Source organism: Ambystoma mexicanum, chromosome 5q, assembly GCF_040938575.1.
Source record: "Ambystoma mexicanum isolate Mex_15411 chromosome 5q, UKY_AmexF1_1, whole genome shotgun sequence".
NCBI classification, from domain to species: Eukaryota; Metazoa; Chordata; class Amphibia; order Caudata; family Ambystomatidae; genus Ambystoma; species Ambystoma mexicanum.
The window spans coordinates 101,238,510-101,257,914 of NC_090933.1; the positions used below are offsets into that span (position 1 = coordinate 101,238,510).

General features: G+C 45.2%; 1 protein-coding gene across 1 annotated transcript in view; it reads right to left on the reverse strand.

Annotated features, from left to right (window-relative positions):
- ERP44 (endoplasmic reticulum protein 44) overlaps window positions 1-19,405 on the reverse strand; it is a 550,129-nt gene that overhangs the window by 228,678 nt on the left and 302,046 nt on the right. Inside the window, exon 7 of the mRNA XM_069620604.1 lies at window positions 18,432-18,489. Coding sequence (XP_069476705.1) covers window positions 18,432-18,489 — 58 coding nt within the window. The remainder of the gene's footprint in view (window positions 1-18,431; window positions 18,490-19,405) is intronic.

Consider the following 19,405-nt stretch of genomic DNA (forward strand, 5'->3'; position numbering starts at 1 on the left):
ACCACCTCCACTTACTAACTGTTGATGTTCCACAAAGCTCTGTTTTGGGTACGTTCCTCTTTACAGTCTACACCTCTTCTCTTGTGGCACCAATCTCCCCTTTTAGGTTCTCATACTAACTCTTTGCAGACAACAACCAAATCCTCTCCTCTTTCCCTGAACGGTCCTCTGATCGCTCTATCACAATGTTAAACTGTCTCTCTGCCATTGAATATTGGATGGCTTTGCACTCTTTGATGTTAAACTCCACCACAATAGAGGTGCTTTTCTTCCGTGCCAAAAGCTCCCCGATCTCTTTCTCTGCCTATCCAGTTCCCATCTGACACTCTCCCCTATTCTTCAGCTAGAAACCTCTGCATCATCTATGACCCTTCTCACATCTTCCCTACTTTCATCTTCAAAACTGGAATAATTCACCTCAACCTCCTAAATATTAGAAGAATAAAAAAACAGATACCTCCTTCCTTTCAACACCACCAAGCATTTTGTTAACAACTCGTCTCTTCCCTAAACTGGACTATGCCAGCATCCCTTTTGGTCTCGCCAACTATGCTTTGTTCTCTTGACAAGATCATTAATTTTGCTACCAAGACTCTTTGAAATCCAACTCCCTCACTTCACACCTAATTCCTTGTACCATCACCAGGCTGGATGGCTGACTAGGAATAACAGGGCCAGATTTAATAGTCTTCTCCCGGTTGACAAATCTATCCACAGTAAGGCACCACTGTATCCTCCCCTATCCAACTCTACAAGCCTTATCATAATCTCTCACTGCCTATTCGACTACTGTTGTGGCTCCTCGCCCACCCTGTGCTTCCTCTCACTTCCACTCTTCTTGCTCCACTTGCATGGAATTCTCTTCCCTTGGACATCTGAGAAACAGTCCACAAGGATTTGTTTAAACCCAAACTAAAAGCTTACTGCCTCGCCTCAGAGTTACACTCTTACCTACATCTCATCTGGCAGCTTGCTAACATGTTTACCTCGCCACTGACCTGCTTCTGTCCCTCACTTCCTCTGCCTCCACTCTAGCACTTGACCGCCTACCTGCGCTTAAAAATGTCCATGGTTCGTTGTCCTTAATTTATGCATGTCCACTTATGTATTGTCCCCGGTGACTGTTTGACTTACTATCCTCCACAACCTGGTCAGAATGTCCCTCAAACTCACCCCATGGTCAGAAGCACACTGCTTCCCATCAAATATGATATCTATTGTACATGCTTTTGTGATCAAAAGAGAATTAAACCTCTTGTATATAAATACATATTTGCCAGGATCAGAGATGACTTGTCCTCATGTAGGATGTTAGGGTTGCCTGGGTCGGCAGAGTGATATCCTTTCAAATTAACATTCTTCCTGACTGCTTTATGATTTCCAGATTCTCACAATAGATACCCTTGAAAAGGCCTTGTGGTCGCCTCAAAGGGATGTATTGAATTTCATATGGAAAGTTCAAGGCAAAGGATCTCTAGGAACAGAATGTATCTGCCCCTGGAGTTTGGTGGGTTGGTCCTCCCACTCCAAACCCCCCCCAAAAGTCTTAGAACGTTTTAGAAGATGACACTTGCATTAGCCCCCTTGGGCACGGGATATGGGTTCCAAAAAGTGATTGGCCTCTGGCAGCCGATTAGCTTTCGGCCCGAGAACCGCAATGCTTATTTGGCACAAAACAGCCACCGTCATACCCCTCAAAGAACCCAAATGCTGACTACAACAGCCCCACAATCTACAGACCGAACTCTACATCCCCACCGCTACGACTATCTTCAACCACATAACTCCACTATCTTGAGGTAAGCTCGCTTGCTGACCTTCTCCAATCTAAATTGCAGTGCCAACACTTGTGAGGTGTTAGAAATGTGAGGCGGACCATGTTGTGAAGTTCTCAACAAATGCCATTTTATCATATTCAAAGGTTGGATGAACGCCTCACTATTCCTACACTGATGAGGTTCCTCTCCCACACCCCTAAAATAAACTAAAGGAAACAGTCCAACAAAGGCCTCTGTCGCTCACACCTCTCCATATAACAAGTAAATAAGGCAATGCATGACAGTTCAAAACAATGATTGAATCCACAAGGTAACCACCGTCCCTCTTCACAACCTGGACGAATTCCCCTTCCCCAGGTTTAAACATGATTCTGCGCCACAGTTCAACAAAAGGACACAAGGAAATCCTGGTTTTCAACAAAAGGTCCAGTACTGTCTTATGCCAATTCAACTTGTCAGCAGAAAGGTCCAACACAGAAAGTATAAGGCTTCTCTTTGTCCTTGAATAAGTTCTCCGTTCATCAATAGCAACAATAATTGTCTTGGTCAGGGTGATTTGCCACAACAAATAAGTTCCAAATAAATATAGTCGTTTTGCAACAGCTTTACTCTGCTTTTCTTTTAGCACCACAAACAAATTGTTGCGATCTGAACCACTTGTTCGCCCTTCTTCAACTTCTACCTGATTTACTCCCATGCCAAGCCTACTTCGCCAAAGGTTTGTCATCCAGGTATACTCCCCTGCCTAAACAAAGTCCCTCATCACCAGTGGTTTAGAACAATTGACAAATGTTTCACAACAACTTCACAGTATTCTACACATGTCAGCTTCAGCAGTTGCAACAACTCTTCAGGGAAAACAAGATTCACATTGATGCTCTACAATATTCTTCTACAAATGATTATGCACTGCTTCTGGATATCCCTTCCCAAGATGGGCAGCCTTTTTGCCACTCTTGTTTCCTCACTACACCAGTTACCATCAACTGCTAAGAATAGGTTTTCTTTCTGCTTCTCCCTTGACTTTGGTAATGTGAGTTTATACCAGCTTTCACCATATCTTGGACAAAGTATGAGCAATAAGTCTCCAAACTTGTGGACCTTTCATTAGCCCCCATATAGTGTTGGCAAGTTTGCCTAGGTTTTAGTCTCTTGTGCCTTGGTCAATGCTTGTAGGTCTTCGCTTTTACCAATAGTCACTCTTGGCTTTGGCAATGCTTGTAGGTATTAACTTTTACCAATATTGTGCCCTTGGTTTGTTGGGCTTTGCATGGACTCACACTTAACAGAAGACTGCCTCTGGGAAAGATAAGCTTCCCTTGCCTTCGCTTCCCCCTGTGCAGTCTCTGCAAACTTGGTCTCGAATGGGCACGCTTCTATCCTGCACGCTTTCCGCGGGGACTTCTGCCCTTCAGACTGTGGGAGGCACAGACCCCTTCAGGACTGGCAGCTGCAAAATGCCAAACAAGGGTCCCGGAATTGAAAATGCAGGCATGCTGCACATGTTCTATTTTTGCTGGAAGATACAGAAGCACTGGGTGAAAATTGCAAACAGAGTGACTAGGGGAGGGATAAACTTGGATATAGGGTCTCCCGAAGCAGGTCTGTTGGGGGTGTTCCCATGCAAGTGGTGTTCAAAGCACATTGGTAAAATGAAGGACCATGTCTATGTGCTGGCCAAACGCAGAATTTCAAAGACCTGAAAGTCTGCAAATGGCCCTAAGGAAGAGGCATGGTGGAAGGATTTGCAGAGGTGGGCAATGGTTGAGACTGTGGTCTGGCATAGGGCGGTATGCCGAGGACTCAGGAAAATGAGTGAGAATGTCACATTTTGGAATGTGACAAGACAATGTTTGCAACCCTAGATAATGCACCTGCAGTGTTTAGACCACCCTGAATGGAGCTTGTAGCGCTGAAACAGATGCTGGAGGGGAACCTAGTGTGGCATACACATGGACAAGACCAAAAGGCAATGTTTGCAAGTTAGGGGCCGGAGAGGTCGAGTGTGGGCTATACATAAGAGGGGGTTTAGATGTTCTGGTTTAATTATGTCATATTGATGTTGAATATTTGTATGCATAAACTGTAACGAAAATAGTTAATAAAACATTTCTTCCCTCTCCTCCAGCTTTAGTATGGGCTCTCTGCACGTGTCATTCTGCTGCAGCTTCTTACTGCTCTTCTCCTGCTCTCTTGGCCTGCACCTGAGGGGTCTTTTTAAGCCTCCCAGTCTCTCTCAGGTGTGGGTCATTGGTATTCATGGTTTGACTACTCCTGCAACATTGCACCTCTTCAGCCCTCTTCCTGATCCCAGTTCTTAGGGATTTATGGACTTGAAGTCCCTAATGACAAAGTTAGGTTTCCTCATTTCTGTTATGTTACAATAGGCCAATAGAAGAGTGGGACTTCGGGGAAAGTTAGACAAGGGGGTTTACCATTCCTCCTGACCTGCTTCCCAGCATATGTGATACTCCTGTAGAACACCACACCCAGGGTCGGGATCCGAAAGAGACTGCCTTTCCCATGGCCACATGAGAAGAGTACCAGGCCAGGTTTTCGGGGGAATCATTTCGGATTCATCACACACTCCACCAAGACTGTTATCATCCATATTGCCTCCTGATTATTCTGTATAGACTAAATTGGCCCTCTATCATTTGAGTCTGTACATCTTCTGGCATCAGTTTAACAAATGCCTACATCGCGTCCCACAGACCTGGTATTCAATGAAAATATTTCCAAAACCAGTCTGCTTCACTGAAGTTTCTCTGTTAATGGACATCAACAGTGTATAGCAATCTGGCGACAGCAAACATACAAACCTTGAAACTCTGGAAGGTTTGTTTCTCCTCAACAGCTTCCGTAAGTGCCCCATTGGCAGCATTGTTAGTGGGTATTGCTTTGCAACATGTGCTCCGTATCTTGTGGCACACGCCGCCCTCCATACCAGTCATAAGAACCAATACATAATGATTCTATAGGGCCATCAGACGCAAAGCTCTGGGCTATTCTCGCACTGCATTTAGTCCTTTTTGGCAGCATTAGCCAATTGGAGCAGCTCATAATGCGTTATTTCAATCTATTTCACGTTGGTGGCAGTTTGCACCCCAGGAAGCAGGAGCGAGCTGAAAAACACAAACGCCTTGCTGAAGTGTCTTAAATGTGGTGGGATAGCGTCCAAACTCTGGGTGAATTCTGCGGATATGTAATTGCTTACTCTCTTCCTCCAAGTTCTCTTTGGTTGTTCTCCTGGTGTCTCTATTGGCCCTTTTGCTTTGTTCTTCAATTTCTGAGTGCATGGCTCATTGAATGGCATCAAGTCTGCACGGGGCACCACCAATGCCAGGCTGTGGAGGGTCACGAGTGCACATACTCTTCACCAATCTGGTGGTAGCTGGCCGTATGCTCTTATCCCACAGGCCTACCATACATCCATCACTGCCGCTATCCCTTTCTGCAACACCACACTGCTCATCGTCCTCCCGTAGCCGGTGTTCATACGCAGCGTCACCGTCCAGTTTGCCCTAAAACATCATCTATCATGTTAAGGCATGTATATTGGCATCCCATATTCTTCTACACCAGGCATCTATTTTCTTGACCAGTTCCTCTTCAAACCCCACCCAAACCCCACCAACCCTTCTGCACGGCATTGTACCATCCCTCTTTCCCATTTTGGTACACTGAACCGTGTATTCGCATTACGGGTCTGGTGTGGCACCAAGGTATATCGTGTCCTGTTGAAATTAAACAGAATATTCTCTTGTGGGCAGGGACCACCGGTTTTCCCCTCTGCGCCCCATCGGTGTTCTATTCTAATATGTGCTTGGTAGTTTTTGCCTGGGCCATGCTTTCTAGTTGTACATAGTTATCTGCGTACACCGCACCCCCCTTCATCTATCCATTTCACTTCTACAGTGTGCACCTGGACCAACCTCCTTGTTTTGCACAGGGACATATGCATCTGGCTTCTCCCTTCCTTTACTGTCACCTCCTGTGGCAGGAATGGTTTTGGGGTCCCTGCAAGGTGTGGTGTGAGTGAGCACACACAGCATGTGGCATTGGTGCTTCCTTACCCAGCCTCTTCATCTCTTTATACCATATATTTTCAGATGTGAGGTCCCCTCCCTCCCCAATAGCACTGTAGAATCCTTCAATACTAGATCTACGTCTTTTGATGCGCTTTTCTCTTCCACCATCAGCAGGCGTACTCGTACTACCTCTATGCATTAGGAACCAGAAGAGGAAGAGAAGACAGGAAAACAGAACAATCCAGCCCACATTACATTTGCATCAAATTCTGTTCTTCTCCCATTCCCCCTAGTATTCTCTTTCCCATCTTCTCCTTCCTATATGTGCCTAGTCTTATAGCTGTGCACAGAGTCAATGATAATTGGCTTTTACTTCTCATCAAGTGACGTTTCTCTCGTCTTTCAGTTGTGCTGCTGTCGCCTTTGTGAATGTCGGTTACATGGATCGATGCCCTCCTTTCCTTTATCTTCACAGCTATTGGGGTTGCATGGCCAACTTCAAATGGTCTGCAAAACCTTGTTTCTTTTCACTTCCTTAGAGCCTTGTGGATGAGAACTCTTCGCTGACAGAGAGGCTGTGCTTGCGAAATGTCCCTCTCCCGGTGGGCACTTGTGCGCTCTTCAACATTGGTCAGCCAACATGTAGGTTGCGGAACCTGGCGGGAGATGTAGCAGAGGACATTTGTCATTTCTGTTAAATAACGTCATTTAGTCTCCGAGGATCTTAGCATCCGAAATTGAACATGCCGGAGGGAAAGGCGCATGCATCCCCTACCCGTTACAATTTTGTGCAGAGTCAAATGGTGATCCTCACTGGGTGAGTTACGAAGGGCAAAAAGAGCAAGGGGAGGCAAGAAAGCCAGTTTTGGCACCGAGAACATGTTAACTTTGCTAAGCATTCTTTAAGCAAGTCATTGAGCCTTTCAACAAGGTTGTTCGCCTACGGCCGGTACACTGTGCAAAGCTTCTGTTTTATCGCTAGGAGGTGGGTAATCTCATCAAAAAGGTCACTGGCGAAATGCTAGCCATTGTCCGACCTCATCTATTCACATACTAGACACCTTAACACCTCCCTTACCAAAAATGTGGCTGCGGATTTCGTGTCATTCTTTGCACAGGGCCCAGCCTCAAGCCAGCGCAAAAAGGGACAAACTATAACAATTAGGTATGTAAGAGACTAGAATCTTTCTTGCATATCAATATAGTCGATATGCGAGTGCCAGAAGGGCCCTTCCGGTCGCGGTATCAATCCTCTGATGGTTTTTAATGTATGACCAAACAAAAACTGTCGACAAACCACACAATTTACCATACTCTGCCTCTCGCTCATGCATATTTGGTACATACCATCCCTCACTTATCTCTGATGCTATACTTTCTTTGGATGCATGGGTCGGAAAATGCAATTGCTCGAGAGCGAAGTTCAGCAATTTCCGTGGCATCACTGGGTTTCCCATACTATTCTGCCTCCACATTAAGTTTGATGGAAAACAGAACACCCACTTTCTATCCACAAGTCCTTCTTGTCCTTCAGGGCCTCTCCTTGCAATTCTACTATCTGACCACTTGATGTCACATTAAAACTCTCCTCCTCCTCCTCCCCCCTTTCCTCTTTCCTCTTTCCCCTTCCATTTGTTTTCCTCTTTTGTCCTTTGGGTAGAGTATCCTGCTTCCCTCTGGTAAGTATGCTGCTTCGTTGGCTACTCGGTCAGCCATTTCGTTCCCCAAAGATAAGTCTTGTCCAACTGTATGGACTTCACATTTTATTATTAACATTTCAACCAGCAATATTAATGCCTCAGTGAACTGCCTAAGTAATTTGATATGTAGTACTGGTGTCCCATCACTTCTCCTGAAACCCCTCCTTTCCCATCGGGTCAATCCTGAATGTATGGTAGATGTTAAATAGGCAGTCAGAAAATAGGTCTGCTGCATGCCCCTCCATCAGGTTTAATGCACTTATTGCAACTAGCTCTGCGGCTTGAACCGAATAGAGCGATGGTAATCGCATCGGAAACGCCATTACATATTCCCCATGTATGTAGAATACTATACTGCCCCTGTAGGCCTCCTACCAGTATCGTGGTCTACACTTGATGAGCGTCAATGTATACCATGTCTGTCCCTTCTATTGCTTCTTCCTTAACATGTATGCCTCCTTCCATTCAATCCATATGTGTTGCGCAGTCGTACTCCCCCTTCAGCTGCGGGTTCTGCTATAAATGCTGCTGGGTTTACCACACAAAGCCTCATTACCGTGATGGCTGGATTTGTTAGCATCAACTCATACACTGATACCCTTTGTGGCGTTAGGGTGCTTTTTCGATTTTTCCAGAAAGGCGAGTGCTCCACAGAGTACTACGGGGCACACCATTGTGAATGTTGCTGCTGTTTCTAATGGAAACGAAGCCGCAAGCGCTTGTTCGCAAGGAAAATGTCCCTGTATCACTGGGTCCAAAAGGCCACTGAAGTAGGCCAATGGTGTGTGCCCCTGTGGTTTCTTTTGCGTAAGGAGCAGTCATTACTGAACCATCCGAGTGGGAGAACAAGTGGAATTTGTCTTTATAGTTTGGGGTGGTCAGTACTGGTGTATGTGCTAATGCTTCTTTAAGTTCAGGGAAATGGTCCCTTATTTCTGGCGTCCATTTTAACTCCCGCTTCTCTTTGAGCTTCTTTTAGGGCCTACAGCAAGGGCTTGGTGTAGGTTGAGCAGTCAAAAACCCATGCCCTGCAATAATTACACAAACCAAGGAATTTCTGCATTACTTTTACTGTGCGTGGATGTGCTGTCGAGTGAATTGCCTCCACCGGCTCTTGTGTTATCCTGGGCCCATCAATTAATATTATTTGCCCCAGGTACATTACCTCCTCCTGACAGTATTGTAGTTTTCCCTGGTCCACCTTGTACCCCTTCTCTACCAGTAATATCAGAAGGTGCACTGAATCTGCCCTACATTCTTCCTCTGCCTCACTACATACCAACAAGTCATCAGCATATTGGATTACTGTGCTCGCCATTTGTAAATTGCTCAGGTCCATTTGGATCACTATTGAAAAAACTTTGGAAATACTTGGCGATTCGCAGTACCCATGGGCAGTCTAGTGTGTTCGAATCTCATTCCCCGATACGTAAACAATGTCAGATACCATAAATTGGGGTGCAATGGAATGGAACAGAAGGTATTGTTCAAGTCAATAACTGAAGTACCTTGCCTATGTCGGGATGTTGCAAAATATTGTGGCAGGGTTCGGTACTACTGGGAATTCTGCCTCAAAAATGTCATTTAGGGGTGTAAATCTTGTATGACTCTCCAGGAACCACCCTTGGATTTCTTTATCAGGTATATGGGAATGTTACATGGAGAAGAGGAAGTGTGTATGATACCCTGCTCCCAGAGGGCATGCAAGGTTGAGTATATTACCTTGTCTGCTTTTCTGGACAACAGATATTACTAACCTCCTTCAGGTTTATTTTCACTGCCCCCACTCCTTTATAGACCTCTACATCATAGGCCCCTTGGTCCATAATTTTTCGGGGACCTTCTTGAGAACTTCATCTGCATGGATACTCCCTTCTTCACCAGTTGTGTCAGTATTGGTACAAGCATCTCCACTACTTTGACTGTGCAAGTTATATGCAGCCGGAATACCAGCTCTCCCTCTTCCTCTTTGTCAGAGAACAGCTGTTCATCCGTTACTCCTGTTATTGTTGTGTCGATGCAGAGCACTGTGCACCATTCCATATGATCATGGTCTGTCCCACACAGGATCACCTTGTCCTTACGTACTATTAACCACTCTAGCACGAGTGTGGTGCCTTTCATGTCATCCCTTTGACACTGTTCTGAACAATAATTCTGATGTCAGTCAGAACACCATCCCTGGTACATGGGTTGGCCTCTCAATGTGCTTTGAGCGTGTGCTGCTAAAAAGAGCGTAGACACTCAGGTGTAGTAGACGCCTGGTGTTGTGCATACCAGCCCTCTCTCTGAGAATGATGTGGTGGCATTCAACTTGCTGAGTAAATCTCTTCCCAATATGTTGATGGAAGTGTCTTTGCAGAACAATAGTGCAGCTATGATGTGTTGTGTCCTTACTGTTAATAGCAAGACTTGTGATTGGAACAGCGGTCACCGCCCCAGAGGAGCCCTGTGTGTCCATTACCTCGTTCGATAATGGGAATCCCTCTCTCGTATACAGGATTGCGTCGCACCCATGTCTGAGAAAAGAAAATTCCATGGGTCCCATTTTCACTGCTACCTCAGGTTCCTCGTCGGACTAGGCACACTCGAGCATTCTGTGGACCCCCCTATTGTTGCGTGTTGCCCTAGAGAAAGAGGTTTCCCCCACAGTTTACGGTGGTGTAATGGGGTACTACGTTCTGCCCTAGCAGCACCGTACTCTCTGCTACTACTGCTTGAGTCTGGGTCGTAGTCGAGATCCCTGCTGCCCAATCTATGGACCCCCAGGTACCTGTGGCCCTCCCTGCTGCAAGGACATCTGTCCCTGCTGCATCAGGGCTATGTGAGGCTGCATCTGTGGCCACTGCAGTGGAATCATGATCCCCTCATTGCTGTTATGCCATCTGTATTGCTCGGGCTTGTTGTGCAAAAAGAACATGTGCATGCGACATGCCCCATGTTTTAGCATATGAAACATGGCTCAAAGATCCCGTATCCTAACCCTTTATATCTCCCCTGCCTTGTTGCAGGTACCCTCTCCCCATGGGTAAGAATCCCCTGTGCATATAATTCCCCTGCAGCGACATTACCCACTACGGCATATAATGCGGCGGCACATAGCCCCCTGGTTGTGGTGTATGTCCTACGGGAAACCCTCCCTGTGGGGTGGATTCCACTGTGGCAGACAGACACATGCAGTACCCCTTCTAGGGTATACTTTGCCAGCTTCTTTTGTACCAATTTGTTTTTCGCTTTTGCAGCCTTTTCCAGTCTCCTGCCTTTCACTCTTGTTTTCATTTGCAATAGTACATGATTGTTGCCTGGATTTCAGGCAAGCCCTTAGCTTCGATGCCCACAATCTTATGGAATGATCCCTGTACTTCTGCCAGCATTCCCTTCATCAATATGCGATAGAACAAGGGTATGCATTCATCCCAAGATCTTCGTGTCTCTTGTGTCAACAGATCCTGCACCGTTTTATGTAATCTGCTGGGTCACGATCCCTTTTCATTTTATGAGCCATTACTATCCCTAAGTCGTAACCGTCAGGATACATACTTCTCAGAACCTCCCAGACATGTGCTCAACAGTTATTAAATGGAGCTCAGTCAGACATTTTAACTTAATTTTATCCCTTTGTACCTTGCTTGGTTCCATATTTTGTCTGCCTGCTCTCCTATGACAGCTGAGAATAAACTTTGCATGTTCCCTATGGCTAATGTCACCCATGCCATCTTTTTCTCGAGCGCCTGTATCCATTTACTGGCCCCTGCCACGAGGTAGGGCAGGCTGCATATGAGATTATCTCGATCCATTGTCTTCCATGGTACATAATCTACGCCCCCTCTCCCTTTCTGTAGTAATGGCATTACTCTGATCTTTAGACCTATCCCCACTTCCTCCTTTGGTGGCCTGAGTTAATCACATTTTCTGCATCCCTACCCTGCTGGGCAAGGCGGTGGACTAGTCCCTTTCACTTCCACTTCCGTCACTGTCCTGTCGCTCTTGCCTCCGGGGCTCCATTCATCACTGTCCCTGTCGCTCGATTCTTTCCCTTGCAGTCCTTCATCTGAGGCTGCACCATACTCGCCCACTCCTTCCGCTTCTTTATTCTTCCAGTCTTACTCTTCGTCTAACCTGAATGTTATCCTCCCCGATATCCATTCCCCTTTTCTCCCTTAGTTTTCCCCTGTACCTCTTCTTCCATCACTCTTCCTGCCTCACTGAAGAACACATCCACCTGCTGTCATGTGGTGGCTAAATCCGTTAGTGATTTCCTTTCTCCTGTTGTGCGCAGTTCGTCCCTTCGTGCATCTGCCGCTTCCCCCTCTGTTTTTACACGGTCCTCTCCAGGGGTCTCCCGCTGGGGTGTTTGTGTATCCCTCTGCGGGCTGTAAAGATGGATAGACAACATTGGCCGGGGCGGAGAGCTCGGTCCGCCCCTTCCCATAGTCTCCTCTTCCTCTTGTTTCACCTTTTCCCCCTCATGTTTTTTCATATAATTTCCAGAGCAAATATGAGAACGTATTTTCTATTATTTTGCTGTCAAAAGTTCCCTCTCCGGACCATGCATGGAAACACTGACCTACAGTCTCCTGGGCCCATTGAGTGTTGCATTTTAATATTTTATCGTGATACTGGGGCAATTTTCAGCACTTGTGATCCAGGGGGCTATCTAAATACGCCATTATTTCCCTACCTCCTTTGGTTTTTAATCCCAGCCACCCTATATATCCTTCCCACTATTCCACTGCCCCTTTTCTCCCATCAAACACGCATGCAGTCACTCACTCACTATCTCAACTAGATCGGCGTTCATTCTGGCCCTCTCCACAGGCCCAACTAGACACTCAACTCGCCACGCTGGCCCTCTCCACAGGCCCATCCACTCAGTCTGTGTTAGTATCCATTAGCCCTCTCCATGGGCTCACCGTTCACCATGTTGGAGCAAGTAACCACCATGCCTCCCTTCACCGTCTGCACACAGCCGCCGCTACAATGCCAAGCCAACTATTTTACATGAGGTACCTCCTGGTGTTGACCAGTCCACCATGAGTCCACACCATAACAACTGCCACAGGCTTGTACCTCTCTATATCCCCAGAACAGAAAAAAACTAAATAACACCTCTTGCCCCAATGACAACTATCCATTCGGCGGTACTATGCACAACTCCCATCTGACGGGGGTTTGCCACTCACTATGCACCTCTCCCGCTCTAATGCAGGTGTGTCCACCCCCTATTGGGTGGTATGGGCTAATTTCTAATATTACTACAACCAATTGTCCTCCCTCCATGAGACGTGCTGGACACCATACAAATCTCTCCCTCCCATGCCGTGGGCATGCCACCACTATGCAGTGAGTTCTTGGACGGTTACACTCACGTCCTAGAGACCCTGGAGTGACCTCGCGACAGAGGCTCCAGCACAAGCTCACACCTCCCACTGAACGCGAGAAGGGCTCGGCACCAGGAAGACCTTTGTGAACTTGGTGTCTGCAGGGAATCCTCAGTGATGTGCGTTGTCAGGTCTGCAGTTGCCAGACTCGCACCCCCGGGGAGGGCATATTGGATACTCTCAGCTAACAAACAGGACTGAGGCTCTCACTAGGGACTCAAAAAATATATCAGGGGTCCTCCAATCCCACCATATATAAATCATGATAAACGAGCACACACCAGGCAAAAAAACAACACTTTTTATTACAGCTGGGTGAGCACAAATCAAACAGAACAGTGGACTGGAACTGATTGATGAGAGCAGATATCTGTGAATACAGCGAACATTAGTTTTACGGTACAAATGCAGTGGTCAAGGTTTTGGAAACAGTTGCAGCTCGGGAAGTACATAGTTTCCATGTCTCCCAAGAAACCAATTGGTTAAACTACGTCATATCCTTAGAGCTAAACGTATGTTAGTGAAACGTGACTGGAGCAAACGGATCAACAGTATGCCAGCTCATCGCCTCCCCATGTGACGCCACATCGCTTCTCACCCCTCCTGGGAACAGTTTGCAATTAGTAAAATAACATTTGTGCTGACCGCAAGAATGTTATTGTTCTGCCATTGGTCAGCACTATTGCGAAAGGAACACGAGACACCCTGCTTCTGGTGGCAAAGGAAACATTTACACAGTACCTGCTGGATAACGGACCTTGCAAACATTGTGGAGAAACTCTGAAGGCTGCCCACCTCCCAGGGACATCGAAACTTACCATTTGATTGGTCCTCCCAGGAACACCCCTCTGTTCAACTTCCCATTCCCATAACCATCTACCATTTACAAACAAAGAAAATGATCAAGACCAATGTTGTGAAAAACAGGACTCAACAGTCTACAGAATTAGTGTTACTGAATTCTAGTGTTTTACAGACATTTGTCACTTCTTGTGAAAATTCACACAAATTGTGGAGTGTAACAAAGTACGAAATGAAATGATTGTGAATGAATGACTGGTATGCATGGATGTATTGACAACATATTGGGATTGTTTATAGATCAACTATATATATTTATACAGTGTCACAAAAAAGTGTGAAGTAAGTTCAACCAAATCAAAACTGAACAAATGCATAAGTTATTGCAATCAGAAGTCTGAATATTGGGTGCTCTAGAAGTCCGCAACACTCATTTTGTAGTGTGTTTGAGTCCTGTTTTGCACAACATTGGTCTTAATCATTTTCTTTGTCTATAAATGTCATGAGAGCCTGTAAGGTTGAGACCCAACTAGACAACCCTATTTATATTCCTTTATATACACCTGCCGACAGGCAGTTGTAGTTATGTCAACGGTTCTCTGGCTTAAGGTTACTTCCCCTCTACCCCAGAGTGCCTGTAGGATTGGCTTGCCACCCTGTCATTCCATCACCCAGTGTTGTCTTAGCTGCTTAGGTCTGCCCTTGAAGCGCAGCTTGAATTCAGTCTCCCTCCTCACTAACCCATGGTGTGTTGATCATGTGTTCAGAGCAGGTTTCCTGGGCTAGGCCCCAAACTGGGGGTATCCCGGCTAGATGCATTTACCTGGGATTTTTCTCCTATCTCGTAATAACATACAAGGTTTCCTGGGCCGATGGCATACACAGTGCATCCCTAAACCCGCATTTCCCTGCGCGGCCTTCTTTCATGGCGTGACTGCAGTTCGTTTGCATACCGATGTTTTTCCCCCCTAGTAGGTGCCCCATCCTGTCTAGCTACTGTCTAGTAGGTGCACCCCCCCACCACACCAAATCTGGCACGGAATTAGCACCTTTAATACAAAACCTTCACACCTAGAGATCTGGTTCAACAAAATCTTAATATCAATCAGAGAATGACTAGGGTTATGGCGAGGTAAATCAGCAACCTGTACTAGAGGAAGCTCTAAAAATAAGGACCGACTTAAAAATGAAACGGTCACATAAATTGACGTAAATAGGGATTGTTTAATTCACTCAGTGTTCCCACCTGTGATCAAACTAGGTCCAAACCCTATTCTAAAATGTCCTTACCCCACTAGGGACTCCCCAATCTACAAAGACATGTCCAAATGATACAGCCAATAGAAAACTTGTAATCCTAAGCTTAATGTGTTTTATGCTCTCAGCTACCCTGTGCTAGTATTACAAACTTTAGAATGGTTTAGCCAAAGTAAATCTTCATAAACATACCTTTCCAACAATCCCTTTTCTAATACATAAACTGCTTTCTTAGGTCTTTCAAGATTTTCAACAGGCCCCTTTCCAGGACCTTGAATTTCAGAATTCACTATGGGTCCCCTCCTGGCCTTTCTGTCCTCTGTCTCCAGTTGCATCAGGATTATTTCTTCCCGTACTGTTTGTAGGATTCACAGTGTGCCACTCTCATAGGCCTTTGGGTTCAGGATTTGCAGAAGGCCTCTCTCGTAGGCTCTGCATAGCAACATTCACAACCAGCCTCTTTCCTAGTCTTTGGCACGTCTTAGCTTGTATCAAGGTACTTTCTTCCTGTCTTCTTTGGTTCACAATTGGCCTCTCTCATAGGGCCTTGGGTACAGGGTTCTCTGTAGGCCTCTGGCATAGGCCTTAGGTACCTGACAGTATTCACAACAGGTCTCTCTTGGGCCTGGAACCTCCGATAATTCCCCAGGGGTCGTGGGTGGAAGGCCTCCGCTTTGGACATTCGATTGTCTGAAGAACTGGAAAGGGTGCTCTTCAGGTCAGCCGTCATCTACTTAGGTATCCTGGGCTTCCAAGGTTTAACAGCCCTCCTCTCCTCTCCTCTCCAGCTTAGCAATGCCGGCTCCCTGGAACCAGTGCTTCCACAATCCTCCCTCCGGCAACATCCCCTTCCGTGAAGGAAGCATCAGCAGCTATGTTCACTTCCCCCAGGTCCAAAAGACAGAGTGAGGTTTCCCAGCCCCATGAGGCTCTGGTGCAATGGATGTTGATTGGTCCTCTGGTCCTCTCCTAGGTTCCTTGGGCTACCTCCCTGGGGATTTATTAGTCTCGGAGATGGCCTAATTTCCTCTTAGCATTCACCAATTTCCTCCTGGTATTTCCCAGTGGGTGTATCGATTTCCTGCCTTCTAGCATGCAAATGAGAAGTGTGGCACCATCTTGGTAATCCCTTGCTGTTTTTCAGCAGCTCTGTGGCATTGTGCATTACTTTGTGTGTACCAGCTTGCTGGGTTCATAGTATCTGCTGTTGGATGCAGCCTTTCCTGCAGTATGGGTTGCTGGAGTATATGCTCAGAGAGTACTCCCCCCAACTTGCTTCTATATCCCAGCCCTTGGGGTGGTCTACTTCCTCATGGTGCAGTCTGGGACTTGTTCACAGGTTTTGGGCTGCCATTGGTTAAACTTTGGGTGGAATGCAGATTGCCTTTGGAGGAGGGAAGCCAGCGGGATTTCAATCTATCCGCCCTCTGCGTGACTTCCTCAGGAAGCAACTGTGTCAATTTCAAACCAGACCCTAATGGGTCACCCCACACCCCCATAAGGAAGTGTTATTTTTTTAACTCACCACAGGACCCTCTCAAACAAAGATCTTATACATAAAAGAATCACAGAAGGGTGTTTAGGAGTCTAACTTTGAATGATTTATAGGCTTGATCTGTGTGTTCGCTTTTTTCTTCTTGGTCATGCATACATTTTGGACCCTCGACAAATTATTTCTTTTAAAAGATGTACAATGTTCTAACAGTACTCCATGCAATGCAAACATTTTTGATTTATTTGGCTTTATACAAGCTTTCTATATTATTAGACTTTTTGCAATATCTATTCCAAAATTGTCAAGAGGTACTTGGGTTAAAGAGGAAGAGAGCGGATAGGGTTAATAGGTTAAAAAGGGAAAACAGTGGATCTATTGGGATCACACCGGATTTGGGTAGAGGTGGGGAAAATTAGATGGGGTAAGAGCAGACTGGTTTGACAGGGGTGAGAAAGTGCGAGACAATACTGAAGGCGAGACAAAATGAAATGTGACCAAAAACTGAGTAAGAGAAGGGAAGGAACAGGGTTGTGGAGGGAGCGGTCGGGTGGAGGGAGCTGAAAAGGGGATCGGAATTGAGCAATAGTGTAAAATATTCCAACCATTTCCTGTAATCAGGTCCACACAGTCATTAGCAGTAAGTAAACTCTTTGATAACCCTTAATGGAAAATGTGGTACCCCAACACTCTTGATTGTCAAGTTTCTCCAATTTATTTGTAACAGAGTACTGAAAATTTCATTATGCACAAAATCAGGAGTTCACAATGAGTTTAGGTATAGGATTTGACACTTCATAATAATCCTTTATGATTGAAAAAGGTCTTAAAACAGGTAATTGAGAGATACTTCCCTCGGTGCAAAGTAATCCCACAATTTTGTCAATCTGTTCCTTGAATCTTACCTTTCATCAACACAAAAGAATGCTGTGCATTTACGAGACAGTAATCTTTTTTAAATAATTTGTTTGGATTTTTTTGTATATTCCACAGCAATTGACAAAAAGTTTTTCTTTAAACATGTGTAGTAGAATGACATTATGATAGGCTGTTCCACTGAAAATTCAAAAGCATATATTTATGATAAACTGGAAGACACCAGGAATGATCGAGTACCATTTTAATACAGATATAGTATTAAGGATTACCAAAGTGTTTGAATCCTATTTCCTTGGGCAGTTTGACTTGTCTCATGGATTGGTGTTAACCACTCCACAGAATCTTCTGAGTTTTGAATATGTTCAATAAGTGTGATATGTCGCACTGCCTCTGGAACAATACAGACTCGGGTGATACATGCCACCAGAAACGTGGGAAGGCAGAGTAGCAAGACTACAGTGTCGTAAAGATGGGACCAAGGTACATAGCAGACCTCCCACAACCACTGGAGTTCAGTCACAAAGGAGTGAGCAGGCTGGTTGTTTCACCGATATGCAGTAGGACAGGGGTCTGCAACCTTTTGCTATCCCGATCTTTTGAACTAAAAGTCTCATCAGCCCTATCCATCGTAGACAATGGTGAGGGATCATTGGAGGGGTAGTCCAAAACATCACGAGTGCTGCAGTTCCGGGGGGACTGGGAACTGGAGACAGACCTGCAGGAAGCACAGAGGAGGGTGATAGAAACTCAAAAATGCAGCCCCAAAATATGATGGCGGTCATAGCTTATCCCTCCGGTTCCCGCTCCATCCATTTTGTATCCATCACAACCTTCAGTAGCTACCTAATAAATATTAGTTTAGAAATGTGATTAATAATAAGTCTAGGTTTCCAGAATCAATAAGAAAATTAAAAAGGGTGCGACAATGATGAGCTTTTAAAGATATCATGCAAGTGTAAAAAACGTGAGACGAGGCAGTCAGTAGAACTACAGAGAATTGTCCTATCAAGTTATTTGTTATGTTGGATATATGAAATTCGTGGAGTGATAATGTTAAAGCTATGTATATGATCAGGTGCAATAGTAAGCAAAAGGTCAAAAATCAAACTTACCCCGATAGGCTTGTAGATTACATTGTCACCACTATATCTCTCAGGTTTAGAAACACTCCTAGAAAATGACAAGCAAATATTTCATTATTTTCTTTAAAGCCAAGTGAAAACACAATAGCACATTTTCTTTGTGTATTTCATAGCTGTAAATGATGATACCAACATTTAAAATACATACATTGGCATAACAAAACAATACATTGGCTTCCTTCAGACAAACGTTGCATTTTCAGGCCCTCTGCAGTATGTGTAGAGCCATGTACACCTTTGGTCCAGGCTTCCTTCAATCCAGACTAATTGTTCACCACCCTAGGAGATCTTTAAGATCCAGCAAGCTCCTTAGCTGTTTCATGATTGACAAGCAACAATGGGGGATTCTACCAGGAGGTCACTCTGCTCTGTAACTAGGGCTGAGCGAACTGGACCAAAAGTCAAACAATATATGTAGCCCATAAATCTTGAGATATGTGGTTATTTATTGTTTATGTGGGTTCATTTTTCAGTTCCAAGCTGCCAACTACATGCGAGAAACACAAACCCTTTATTTATAAGACATTAATCAAAATAAAGTGCAAATACAGGGTTCCTCTTCTGGTTTGAGAATACTCCCACCTGTGTAAGTATCAAAACAAAAAAAGATATATGGGACACATTACTCACCGTAATCGTATTTCTGATGCTTGTATCCGCTTAGATTCACATGCTGTGCACAGGCCGACATCTAGTGGAAGCTGCAGAGTATTACAGTTTGTTTTTCGAAACTCAAAAATGGGCGTCGACACAGGGCGTACCAATAATACTATCCCTAGTGTGATGTCCACTGTACCCATGATCCCTCACGCGTCTAGGATCCTCAGATTGTATTTTTTCTGACATGAGGTAACATGAGGAGTAGCGCGAGTACAGATAATCCAAGCAGATAGATAGAAAGGTAAGACTACAAGCAACCATGCGCCTTCTCTCAGAGGGGAGAA